Source organism: Jaculus jaculus, chromosome 2 (assembly GCF_020740685.1).
Source record: "Jaculus jaculus isolate mJacJac1 chromosome 2, mJacJac1.mat.Y.cur, whole genome shotgun sequence".
Lineage (NCBI taxonomy): Eukaryota > Metazoa > Chordata > Mammalia > Rodentia > Dipodidae > Jaculus > Jaculus jaculus.
The window spans coordinates 95,908,763-95,921,354 of record NC_059103.1 but is presented as its reverse complement, the minus strand read 5'-3'; the positions used below and the strand labels follow the sequence as shown (position 1 = coordinate 95,921,354).

The 12,592-nt window shown below is 43.4% G+C and overlaps 1 protein-coding gene across 3 annotated transcripts in view; it reads right to left on the bottom strand.

The window, feature by feature from the left end:
• The window catches only part of Papss1 (3'-phosphoadenosine 5'-phosphosulfate synthase 1), a 116,067-nt gene that overhangs the window by 85,529 nt on the left and 17,946 nt on the right, over window positions 1-12,592 (bottom strand). For all 3 annotated transcript variants that reach the window (XM_004671433.2, XM_045143272.1, XM_045143273.1), the window contains 2 exons: window positions 8,887-9,122; window positions 3,440-3,578 (listed from right to left, as the gene is read on the bottom strand). In XM_004671433.2, the coding sequence (XP_004671490.1) occupies window positions 3,440-3,578; window positions 8,887-9,122 (375 nt within the window). The remainder of the gene's footprint in view (window positions 1-3,439; window positions 3,579-8,886; window positions 9,123-12,592) is intronic.

The window sequence follows — 12,592 nt, the reverse complement described above, 5'->3', positions numbered from 1 at the left end:
AAGGCGCTACACAGGCGGCTGGGGGAAATGACCAAGATCTGTCCAAGCAACGCATTGTTTAACCTAATTAGCAACAAATAACCTGATGTGATGCCCACACAAGTGCAATAGTGGTATACAGCCATGGTGAGGAATCAATTGCTCTTGATTTGGCTAACTGATCCACTCAGTGGTACTAGACCCATAGCTGGAGCTGGGAAACAAGTCAGAACCATACCCAAACACAAGCCCACTCTCCAATATCAAGCTACCATCAATCACGGGGTATAAGAGGGCCTACACCTATCAAACTGTCTATCAAAAAAGTAAGTGTTATCTCAATTTTCTGGGTGCTAACTTACTCTCCATTGGAGAATCTGCTTCTCTTTTCCAGATAGATGCAGATCCTAAGAAGACAGCTGCCCCAACATACCTCAAAAGGGGCACAACTGAAACTAAGGACAACTGGCGAAACAAGCAAGGGTGATGTTTTCCTGTGAACCAGATACCAGCACAAAGGGGAAGGAGATCAACGCAGAGAAAAATCAACTCCTACCAAATCAGAGAGCCAGAGCCTCAGAGGCCCCCAACACCTCAGCACTGAAGCAGACCAAAAATGAACCCAACCTGGCTCAGGGAAATTTTGAGGAAGAGGGGGCGGAAACAATGTCAGAGTCACATGTTGGGTCATGATTTGCAGAGACATTTATCATACCAATACCTGGGGGCTAACTCCACAATGCACGACCCATTTTCATCAACAAGGAGGGTCCAATAGGAGGGGGTAGATCACAGATGAGCCTAAACAATGGTACCAAACTGCCTGTATTTACTGAAAAGAAAACTAATAAATTAAATTAAAATAAATAAATAAATAAATAAAAATTAAAAAAAAAAAAAGAGGATCACTATAAGTTCAAGACCAGCCTGGGACTACAGAGTAAGTTCCAGGTCAGCCTGGACTACAGTGAAATCCTACCTCAAAACACAAAAACATAAAATATAGAATAAAATAATGTTCAAGTTGCTATCTAGGGTGGATTGAATCAGATGCTCTCCATAAATTCATGTGTTTTTTAAAATACCTTATTTATTTACTTGAGGGAAAAGAGGCAGAGAAAGAGAAGCATAGGTGTGGCAGGGCTTCACGCCACTGCAAAAGGAACTCCAGACACACGCACTACTTTGTGTATCTGGCTCCATGTGGATATTGGGGAATCAAACCTGGGCTGCCAGGCTTTGAGACTGAATAATCAAGTGCCTTCAACAGCTGAGCCATCGCTCCAGTCCCAGCTCGTGTATTCTGAATGTTTGGTTTCCAGCTGGCAGCAATCTGGGAGGCAGAGACTTGAGAGGAGGTGTGCTGTTGGAGGTGGGTCTAGGGGTGTGACAAGCAGCTGCCGCTTCCCAGAGTTGGGCCCACGTTCTTGCTGATGTGTGCCACCTGCTGTGGCAGAGGTGATGTCCAGTCTCTGTTCCCACCATGCTTTCCCCCTGCCATCATGAGGCTGCCCCTAGAGACTGTAAGCCAAAATAAAGACTTTCCTCTCCTCAGCTGCTTTTGGTCAGGTGCTTTATCCCTGCAACACAAAAGTAACTCCAACGCAAGCACCGCCCACACTGCTTGTTCCAGCCAGGCAGACAAGTGTACCTCTTCATCAACTCACCCTTCTTAAACGACAGTCAATGACAGCTAAAGTAAGTAAAAGGTTTGGGCTTTTTAGGCACATCATTTGGTTCCACTGTGTCACATTTCTATACGTAAAGCTAAAGTGAATGCTGCTCACCACTAGAGAGTGACGCACTGGAGCTAAAGGGCCAATCGGCTCCCGCTCCCACTGTCACCAGCGATGCTGCTCAGACAGACAGCTCTTTCCCAGGCAAGAAAGTGCCAGCTTAATGGATGAGAGAGATGACAGCCAGTGGCCTTGATCAGGGAGGTGAGGTCCAAGATGGCATGAAGGACATCGGCTGTGCTTTCAAAAGCACATGGCACCGGGGCAGGCAGAATTTACCTCAACTGCTAAAGTGTTCCAAGGCCCAAATACAGAAGAGCCCAGAATAACAAGCATTGTGCTCACAATCTCTCTTTTCCTTTTCTGGACTAGAAAGTGAATACTAAAAATCTAGAATTCATAGATCTCCCAGAAGCTCGTGTTCATAACTCTCTGTTGAGAGGACAAACAAAAGTTACTCACCTCAGTCACACACACCCAAACAGTGTTCACTGAATAATCTACCTTCAATCTAGTTTTAAATACCAGTGTGTCCTGTTTCCACTAGCAAGAACAGAACAAGATTATTATCAAAGGATACTTATAGCATAAATAATACAATTTCTATCAAACACAACAGCAGAGATGGACTCTAACCTTAACCTTCAATGTCCAATGTCCAGCACAGTTGAAATGGAGAATAGATCACAAAGCCTAAAAAGCAACGGGTATGTTTTTGCTAGAATCAGTGTTAATCCAGTCTAATTCAACTATCCTTTATAGAATAGGAAAGGACCATTCCAAGAACTGAGACCTGAAAACAGAACACAACCCTGGCCATCAAAATAAAATAATTAATGTTCAAGATGCTATCTAGGGTGGATTGAATCAGATGCTCTCCATAAATTCATGTGTTTTTGTTTGTTTGGTTGGTTGGTTGGTTTTTTTTTTTTTGGTTTTTCGAGGTAGGGTCTCACTCTAGCCCAGGCTGACCTGGAATTCACTATGGAGTCTCAGGGTGGCCTCGAACTCACGGCAATCCTCCTACCTCTGCCTCCCGAGTGCTGGGATTAAAGGCGTGCACCACCACACCCGGCTCATGTGTTTTTTTAAAATATTTTATTTATTTACTTGAGGGAAAAGAGGCAGAGATAGAGCGCATAGGTGTGTCAGGGCTTCATGCCGCTGCAAAAGGTCAGAACTCAAGCGCTTTTCCCAAATGGAACATTCTGCACTTTCACCAGAACAAAGCAGAGGCGGTGACAGCTAGCAATCCAACTCTTGCAACCTGACTGGATGAAGGAGGTTTCAATCCAATTCTAGCAACGTGACTGGGTGAAGGAGGTTTCCAATCCAATTCTAGCAACCTGATTGGATGAAGGTGGTTTCCAATCCAATTCTAGCAACCTGATTGAATGAAGGAGGTTTCAATCCAACTCTTACAACCTGATTGGATGAAGGAGGTTTCAATCCAATTCTAGCAACCTGACTGGATGAAGGAAGTTTCCACAACCTCTCAAAGCCCATCTGTCTTTAGGCAGGACTACAACACGACCACCAGCACCCATAAATGCTCAATGCCAGGTACTGCTACTAAGCTTGGCAGAGAGAGCAGTTTGGTAAGACCTACTTGCCTTCCACAACAGGCCCAAGTCATTTACACACGTCTAGTCTCTCAGACCCAGATGAGAAGATAAAATATCCACGTAAAGAGAAAGAGAAACTGGGAAGAAAATATTACTTGCCTTTAATTTCCCCAGCCCGTGCTTTCTTGTAGAGCCCCTTGACATCTCTCTGCTCACAAACATGCAGAGGAGCATCAACAAACACTTCAAAAAAGGGCAAGCTTGCACCCTCGTGAATCTGTCGTGCATTGTTGCGATCCTTTAAAAAAAGACATGGCACAAAACAATAAAAAGTGAATGAACAAGGTGAATGTATTATATTAGTATCAAGAATGATGGGCTGGAAAGGAAAAGATGGCTTAGCGATCTAAGCTAAGGCCTGCATGGTGCTGCTGTTCACAGCTAAGGCGCTTGCCTGCAAAGCCAAAGGACCCGGGTTAGGTTCCCCAGTAACCCACATAAGCCACATGCACAAAGTGGCACATGCACCTGGAGTTCACTGCAGTGGCTGGAAGGAGAGCCCATTATCTCTCTCTCCCTCTCCCTCTCCCTCTCCCTCCCCCCCCCCTCTCTCTCTCTCTCTCTCTCTCTCTCTCTCTCTCTCTCTCTCTCTCTCCTCCCTCCCTCCCTCTCTCTCTCTCTCCCTCCCTCTCCCTCTCCCTGCCTCTTTCCCTTTCTCAAATAAATAAATAAAAAAATTTAAATGAAAATAAAAAAGAATGAGTTACAGGCTGGAGAGATGGCTTAGCAGTTAAGGCGCATGCCTGCGAAGCCTAAGGGCCCTGGTTCCATTCTCCAGGTCCCACATAAGCCAGATGTACATGGTGGCATATGCATCTGGAGTTCGTTTGCAGTGGCTAGAGGCCCCAGTGCACCCATTCTCACGCTCTCTTTCTCTCCCTCTGTCTCTAATAAATAAACAATTTAAAAAAAAATTTTTTTTTGTTTTTTCGAGGTAAGTTCTCACGCTAGCCCAGGCTGACCTGGAATTCACTATGGAGTCTCAGGGTGGCCTCGAACTCACGGCGATCCTCCTACCTCTGCCTCCCGAGTACTGGGATTAAAAGCATGCGCCACCACGCCCGGCAAAATATTTTTTTTTAAAGATGCTCTGCTTTAAAAAAAAGAATGAGGAGGGAGGGTATTACCATGGGATTTTTTTATAATCATGAAAAATGTTAATAAAAATTAAATAAATAAATTTTAAAAAAAGAATGAGTTACAAAAATTCAGAACTTAACATAGCATATATTAAAATACACAAAATTATAATTCAATACCATTAGTAAATAAAATTTGATTTTTTATATATTTTTGTCTTTATTTGAGACAGGGAGAGACAATGAGGTATACCTAGAGAGACAGGGAGTGTGGGAGTGCCACGGCATCCCACCACGGAAAATGAACTCCAGGCACATGGCTTGATGCAGGTATCAGGACACCGAACATGGGCCTTCAGACTTTGCAAGCAAGTACCCATGAACCACTGAGTCGTCTCTCCAGCCACAAAATCTGATTTATATTTTACAAAATATAAACTGATAAATGGATCCAAGAAATCATTAGGTTAACATGCATTTTTCATAACAACCTTAAAAGGCACATGTTCTGCAAACCTAGGACACAGGAATCCAGGAGGAAGCAGTGGATTTCCATGAGAACTAAGGGAATCCTGTGCCCCAGCCCAGCTGAAGGCAGGTGGCAACCAGCCCTATGGTCTCCCTCAGTTGCAGGAAATAAATTTCACAAGGGGTCCCTCCACAACCTTGAGGGCAGCTGAACTCCCAGTCCAACACACGCTCTGCAGCCCTTCTGCGAGCACTGCCAGAACTTTCCTTTCTTGTGACTCCTGACCCTCCACCACCACCCACCCCGTTGTCAGCCAGCATCATCACATTCTGCCTTCTCCCCTGCTCCAGCCTCTGGGACACTTTATCTTCTGAAAGTCAACCTTGTCTTTTCTAACCTTAACTGAAATCCACTTCTCCCTGGCGAGCTCCCCTCTCCTTGCCATTCTCATGGGCAAGTGCCACGCATGCCCACTCTGGTTCCAAGCACAGCGCTGTTGGTCACGGCTCAGGCCAGCTGCTCCCACCATTCTCTTCCCATAGCTCCTTTCGCCCTTGCCACCTGCCTTAAGGTCCTATGACCAACATGCCAACTTCCTCTCTGACCAGATGCCCATGCTTCTATCACACTATCCTCTATTCAGAAACTGCCATCCCTTGGGCTAGAGAGATTACTTAGCGATTAAGGTATTTGCCAAAGCCTAAGGAACCAGGTTCGATTCCCAGTACTCACGTAAGCCAGATGCACAAGGTGGTGCCTGTGTCCGGAGTTCATTTGCAGTGGCTAGAGTCCTTAGTGTGCCTGTATTCTCTCTGTATCTGCCTCTTTCTCTCCCTCTCTCACATAAATAAATACTAATAATAAACTGCCATCCCTAAACACCTCCTCTCAAATCAGCAATCAGCAAGGTATGGGGCTGAGGAGGCCCTGAATATGTCCTACCTCTTCTATACCCACTGTTGCTTCTTGAATTCAGGTGCCTCTTGACGCGTCTCCCACCACGAAACCAGCCTGCTCACCAAACACACGCCCAATGACAACATTCCCTGCCATCATCTCAAGCTGCTGTGGGCAAAGTTCTAAGCAGGGTGGAATCAAACTACTCTGACTTCACCCCCCTCCTCAACTGCATGGAAGCTGCAGCAGGCGAGGTAGCTTGCAGCCCCAAAGTACAAACTCTGCTCATAGTTCCACTGCAACTCTGTACTATCCCCGCTGTGTAGGAGGTATTCTCCCTTGTCTAACTGGGGTGCTGATTCATCTGGCTTGTTTTAAGCAGCAGAACCTGCTATGTGAACCTCTAAAGCATCTTTCATGTACATTACCCAATCATTTGCCTCAAGATATTATAATTTCACATTCTGTGCTCCTACCAGACTACCAACCCACTAAGGATAGGAGCTATAATGTTGCTTTTAGAATTAAGATGTTCAGTTTAGTGATAGATAAAAAGCCTCCCTTCCAATTCTCTTGAATATACATGATCATGCATGGAGAGAAAATACGTATAACCTACATTACGGTCCAACCCATGTTACCATGGAATCTGACATATCCTAAATATAATCAAAACTTCATTCTCAGTGCTTTTACAGGGACAAAGATTTTGTACCATACTATGGAAACAAGGAAGTTAAAAGGACAGATCGACTTGTACTTTTGGATACCTAGATCTCAACTGGTAGCTCTCCAAATTAGGTTATATTGACATTACCATTTTCTGAGAGTTGCAAATTGCATAGCTACAAGAACATTATGTTTCCTGAAAAGCTTTTCATATCCAAGGACTCAGAAACTAAACAACTACCATTCTGTTTACACATTTAACCTGATACATTTGAAAATGATACTCTGATACTGATCCTTAGGTTTTCAGAGAAATAAAAAATAGCTAGTCCTCAGGGAGCTTAAGTACTGCCATGATTCAATTAATGAGCCTCTGTAATTAATACCTCTGATAACTCATCACTGTTGCAGATCAGGTTTTGTGAATAAGAAGCCTGTGTAAGCATCATAATGTGTTTCCAATGCAGTACTAGAATTGTGCTAGCGCTGTTTATTCCATTATTTGACACTAAACATACACTAGGCACCACAGCATATCCGTGACTTATCGAGACCTAGCTGTAACCCGGGAGGTAGGCATCACTCAAGCCGAGAAGGCTAAGTGCACTGACCAAGGCCATCAGTTAGACCTGAGAACTCAGCCCATTCCAAAAACCCTAATTTTAATGACTCAAGTTGCTAGTTATCTAAGATTCCTAAGGGAAGCCACCCTTCCATGGGATGTCATCCAATAAACACTAGACACTTACTATATTTCAGAGCTGGGTTTGGTTATCAATATTACAAAGATAAATTTAAGACATCATTCTGGCTCTCAAGGAACCAGTGGAGTCTGGAGGTAATGAGGTATGGCGGACAGAATAAGAATCCTACAGACACACTGTCTGGATATAAATCCTTGCTCTACCAGAAAAGGATGTGATTCCATACTTTCCTAACGGCTGCCTCCTAATCACAATATGAGAGTTACATGTATTAGTCCACATAAAAGCACTTCACAACAGTTAGTATTACATGATGATCTCTGCTACTATGAGCACTACGACCAAGCAACTGGGAGATTATAAAGTAATGAGTTAATAGTAGGAGGGAAAAACGATGATATCAAAATAAAAGACATACTAATGAGAGGGGGGATGGGATTTGATGGAGGGTGGATTTCAGAGGAGGAATAGGAATGGAGGGATGGAATTATTAGGGTTTTATTGTCTATACTTACAGAAGTTGTCAATCAATAGAAAGATTAAAAAAATGAGTGAAGGGGCTGGAGAGATGGCTTAGCGGTTAAGCGCTTGCCTGTGAAGCCTAAGGACCCTGGTTCGAGGCTCAGTTCCCCAGGTCCCACATTAGCCAGATGCACAAGGGGGCGCACATGTCTGGAGTTCGTTTGCAGAGGCTGGAAGCCCTGGCTCGCCCATTCTCTCTCTCTCCCTCTATCTGTCTTTCTCTCTGTGTCTGTTGCTCTCAAATAAATAAATAAATTTTAAAAAAATGAGTGAAGGAGGTGGAGAGATGGCCCAGCAGTTGGGCACTTACCTGCAAAGCCTAACAACCTGGGTTCATTCCCCAATACTGATGTAAAGCCAGAGGCAGAAAGTGGTACATGATCTGGAGTTTCGTTTAAAGTGGCAAAAGGCCATGATGCACTCATTCATATATCCCCTCCCTCTCTCTTGCAAATAAACCAACAAAATACCTTTTAAAAAAATTAGTTAAAAGTAAAATAGAGAGGGCACCAAAGACAGGTGCCCAAGAAAGCCTGAGGGAGGAAGAAAGGTGGCCCAGAGGCCAGATACCTCACCTAAACCTCAAAATACAGACAGAAATCAATGATTCTGAGGACAGGAGAAAGAGTACCTTCTGGGAAGGGAAAACAATAAAACTCCTGAGGTGAGACACCACCTGAGTTTTTTTCCAGAGAAATGTAACTGCATGATTTAGTATTGCTATAGCATCTAAAATAAGGGGAAGACTGTGATGAGACACAGAGCAAAAACTTGTGAACAAAGGGTCATGGAAGGACATGTCAAGTGAAAATGTTAAGAAACTTGGCTGTCTCTAAAAAGGGGGGGAGAGTGGACTAGGGAGATGGCTCATTGGTTAAATACACTTGCTTGCAAAGCCTACTGACTGATTCTCAGCTCTGGACATAATTCAATTGTCCTTTGGTCTAATACTTATCAGGTATTGATAAGGGATTTATTGAACAGAAAACTGAAGCTTAAAAGAATCTAGTAAGTGGTTTCACTCAACAACTTTATTATATATGGAGGTCTGAATAGTTTTAACTGAAACAGGTTTACTCAGAAAAAACACAGCGCAGAATTATTTTAGGTTATTTGGATCTGGGAGAAAAAGGTAATACTGAGGATCTCAAAGCACACACCAGTGTTTAAATGAAGTCACAACAACAGTGGCACAAAGTCACACACCTGTGTATAAGGCGATATAAAACTAGTGATACACACTAGGCCAGCATCTGCAAACAGCTTGGCGACTTCTGCAATGCGTCGCACATTCTCTTCTCTGTCTTCAGGACTAAAGCCGAGGTTTTTATTGAGACCTTGACGGATATTGTCACCATCCAAAGTGTAGCACGGAATGCCATGGCAAACCAAGTACTCCTCCAAAGCCATGCTCACTGTGGTCTTCCCGGCTCCAGACAGGCCTAGATGAGAACAGCGCAAACAGCATCATATGTACAGTTGGAAGAGTAACAACGAGTAACAAAGACCAGCAAAGCTAACTGTACTCCTTATTCATAGCAGCAGTCTCTCAGAAACCCTCTGATGCAGTATTTTTTAAAGAAATACCTCTTACCTATAAAAACATCTGTAGTTGACACATAATTAGCATTTCAGGAATTTTGTGGGTGAGAGGGGTTAGCATACATTTTTGATAACATCTATATCAATGAGCTTCAAAGAGGATTAGCGAATTTTGGTGCCTTCATTATGTAAGGCAGATTTATTCACTTTGTCCTCATAAACACTCTTTAAAACTATATGAAGCTGGATATGGTGGTGCACACCTTTAATCCCAGAACTTGGGAGGCAGAGGTAGAAGGATCTCTATGAGTTCAAGGCCACCCTGAGACTACACAGTGAGTTCTAGGTCAGCCTGAGTTAGAGCAAGGCTCCACCTTAAAAATAAATTAATAATAATAATAATAATAATAATAATAATAATAATAAAAGCTATGTGACAGGCTAGAGAGATGGCTCAGTGGTTAATAAGAGCTTGCCTGTGAGGACTAAGGACCCCAGTTCGAGGCTCGATTCCCCAGGACCGATGTTAGCCAGATGCACAAGGGAGTGCACAGGTCTGGAGTTCGTTTGCAGAGGCTGGAGGCCCTGGCGCACCCATTCTTTCCACCCCCCCCCCATCATCTATCTATCTATGTATCTATCTGCCACTTTCTCTCTCTGATTGTCACTCTCAAATAAATAAAAGTTTTTTTAAAAGTTATATGGCTTTTTTAAATTTTATTTTCAGGAAGAGAAGGAGAAAGAAAGAAACAGAGAATATATATATGGGCACTGCAGGGCTTCTTGCCACTGCAAACAAACTCCAGATGTATGGCCACTTTGCACATCTGACTTTGCTTGGGTACTAGGGAACTGAACAAGGACCAGCAGGCTTTGCAAGCAAGCACCTTTAGCTGCTGAACTGTCTCTCCAGTCTATACGTTTTTAAGGTCACATGCACAAATTATTATCCTGAATAAGGGAAGAAGAACAAAAGTAAATGAAGTATTACAAAATCACCTTTCACAGACCATCATGATAAACATACCTGGGATCCCACTTATAATTTTATTGAATATCCCCATTTCAACTCACCTTCCTTTTCAATGGTGTTCCTTCACTAAGCAACTAGGAGAAAGAGCACATTTATACACAAACACTTTGCCACAGTGGAGTGTATTTATGGAATTCATAGCCAAGCTAGGGATAAAAATACAAAAGTGTAATGGGCCAATTCTCTTAAAGAAAAACATGGTAGCACAAAAAGCTAATTAATTTGTCAAGAGGATCAACAGTGTGCCAGATGCTCTATGCTTGAGTACTACCTAAGGAATACAACAGACTGCAGTTCCCAAAGACATCTGAAACAGAATGTTCTGTCCTACATACAAGCTCTTCTCCAATATAACCCTGATGCTGTCCTATCAACAGGTATAATGTAAGGACCTACTCGTGAACCTGGCAGGCTGAGGACTTACTGGAAAACAAAAGGATGTGGTGAGTGGTCTATGCCTTCCAAGGCTGATCAGCAATGGGATGTAAATCCCAGCACTCAGAAGGCAGAGGGAGGAGGATCACCATGAGTCTGGGGCCAGCCTGAGACTATACAGTGAATTCCAGGTCAGCCTGGACAAGTGAGACCCTACCACAAAAAATGAAAAAGAAGAAAGCAAAAAAAGAAAGAAAGAGAGAGAGGGAGGGAGGGAGGGAGGGAATGGAGCTTCTCGATGTCACATACCTTGGTAAATGAGAGCTACTGGATGCCCAGGGAGCACCCTAAAACCACCAAGCTAAAGAGATCACTAGTCTGTATTCCAGAACTCCCAGCTGATAAGAGTACACCTGACAGACCTTCTGTGTGACCCAAGGGAGTGTGACTGCAGCCAAGGGTTGACCCGAGCAAACCATCACACTGAGCTCTCTTGAAGTCTGCCATTCAGTGGTGAGCAAACCTCTCATGATGTCTTCAAACAGATGTCAAGACTTTATTCTGCTTTAGTAGCTTTAAAAAATATATATTTTATTTATTTACTAGGAGAGAAAGAATGAGTGAAAGGGAATTGAGTGTCCCAGGACCTCTTTCCTCTATGAAAAACTCCAGACGCATGCTCCACTTTGTGCATCTGGCTTTATATGGATGCAGGAGAATCGAATCCAGGCTGCCAGGCTTTGCAACCAAGTGCCTTTAACCACAGAGCCATTTCTCCAGCCCCTTTAGTTGCTTTTTTGGGGGGGAGGAGGGTTTCGAGATAGGGTCTCACTCTGGTCCAGGCTGACCTGGAATTCACTATGTAATCACAGTGTGACCTCAAACTCACGGCAATCTCCTACCTCTGCCTCCCAAGTGCTGGGATTAACGGCGTGCCCCACCATGCCCAGCTTTAGTTGCTTTTCAACAAAATCATTTCCAGGTTTTTTTTTTTATTCTATTTTATTTTTGGTTGCTTGAGGTAGGGTCTCACTCTAGCCCAGACTGACCCAGAATTCACTATGTAGTCTCAGGGTAGCTTTGAACTCATAAGGATCCTCCTACCTCTGTCTCCTGAGTACTTGGATTAAAGGTGAGTACCACCATGCCCAGCAAAGTTTCTTTTTAATATGTAAATCAGGTGCACAAGGCAGCACATGCATCTAGAGTTTGTCTGCAGCAGCTGAAGGGCCTGGTGCGCCCATTCTTTCTCTTTCTCTCTTCCCCCCCCCCAATCTCTCTCTCTCTCTCTCTCCATATATATATATATATATATATATATATATATATATATATATATATGTATATGTATATATATACATATATATATGTATGTATATATGTATACATATATACACACACACACATATACACAAACACCTCTTTCTCTTCTCTATCATACTCACTTGCTCTCAAATAAATAAATAAGTAAAAATAAAGTTTAAAAATAAATTGTGTGTGCCCGGTGCAGGGGGGACACACCCAGGTCTCTAGCCACTACGAATGAATGCCACATGCTTACACCATGCTGTGTGTCCAGCTTTACATGGGTACGTGGGGAAATGAACCCAGCTCAGCAGGCTTTGCAGGGACACACTTAATTGTTAAGCCATGTCCTCAGGGTCACCCCCACTTCTTTGAGACAGAGTACCCCTTTTAGCCAAGTATGACCTTGAACTCCCTATGTTGGTCATATGGTCCTTGATCTAGTGGCTATCCTCTTGCCTCAGCTTCCTATGTACTGGGGATAAAGGCATGCACCACCACACTAGACTCAACTGTCAGTTTCTATAAACAAAATCCAGGTTTTATTTACACCCAGGAATTGAAAACAATGATGTTATGCTGGGCTTGGTGGCACAAGCCTTTAATCCCAGCACTTGGGAGACAGAGGTAGGAGGATTTCTGTGCGTTCAAGGCCAC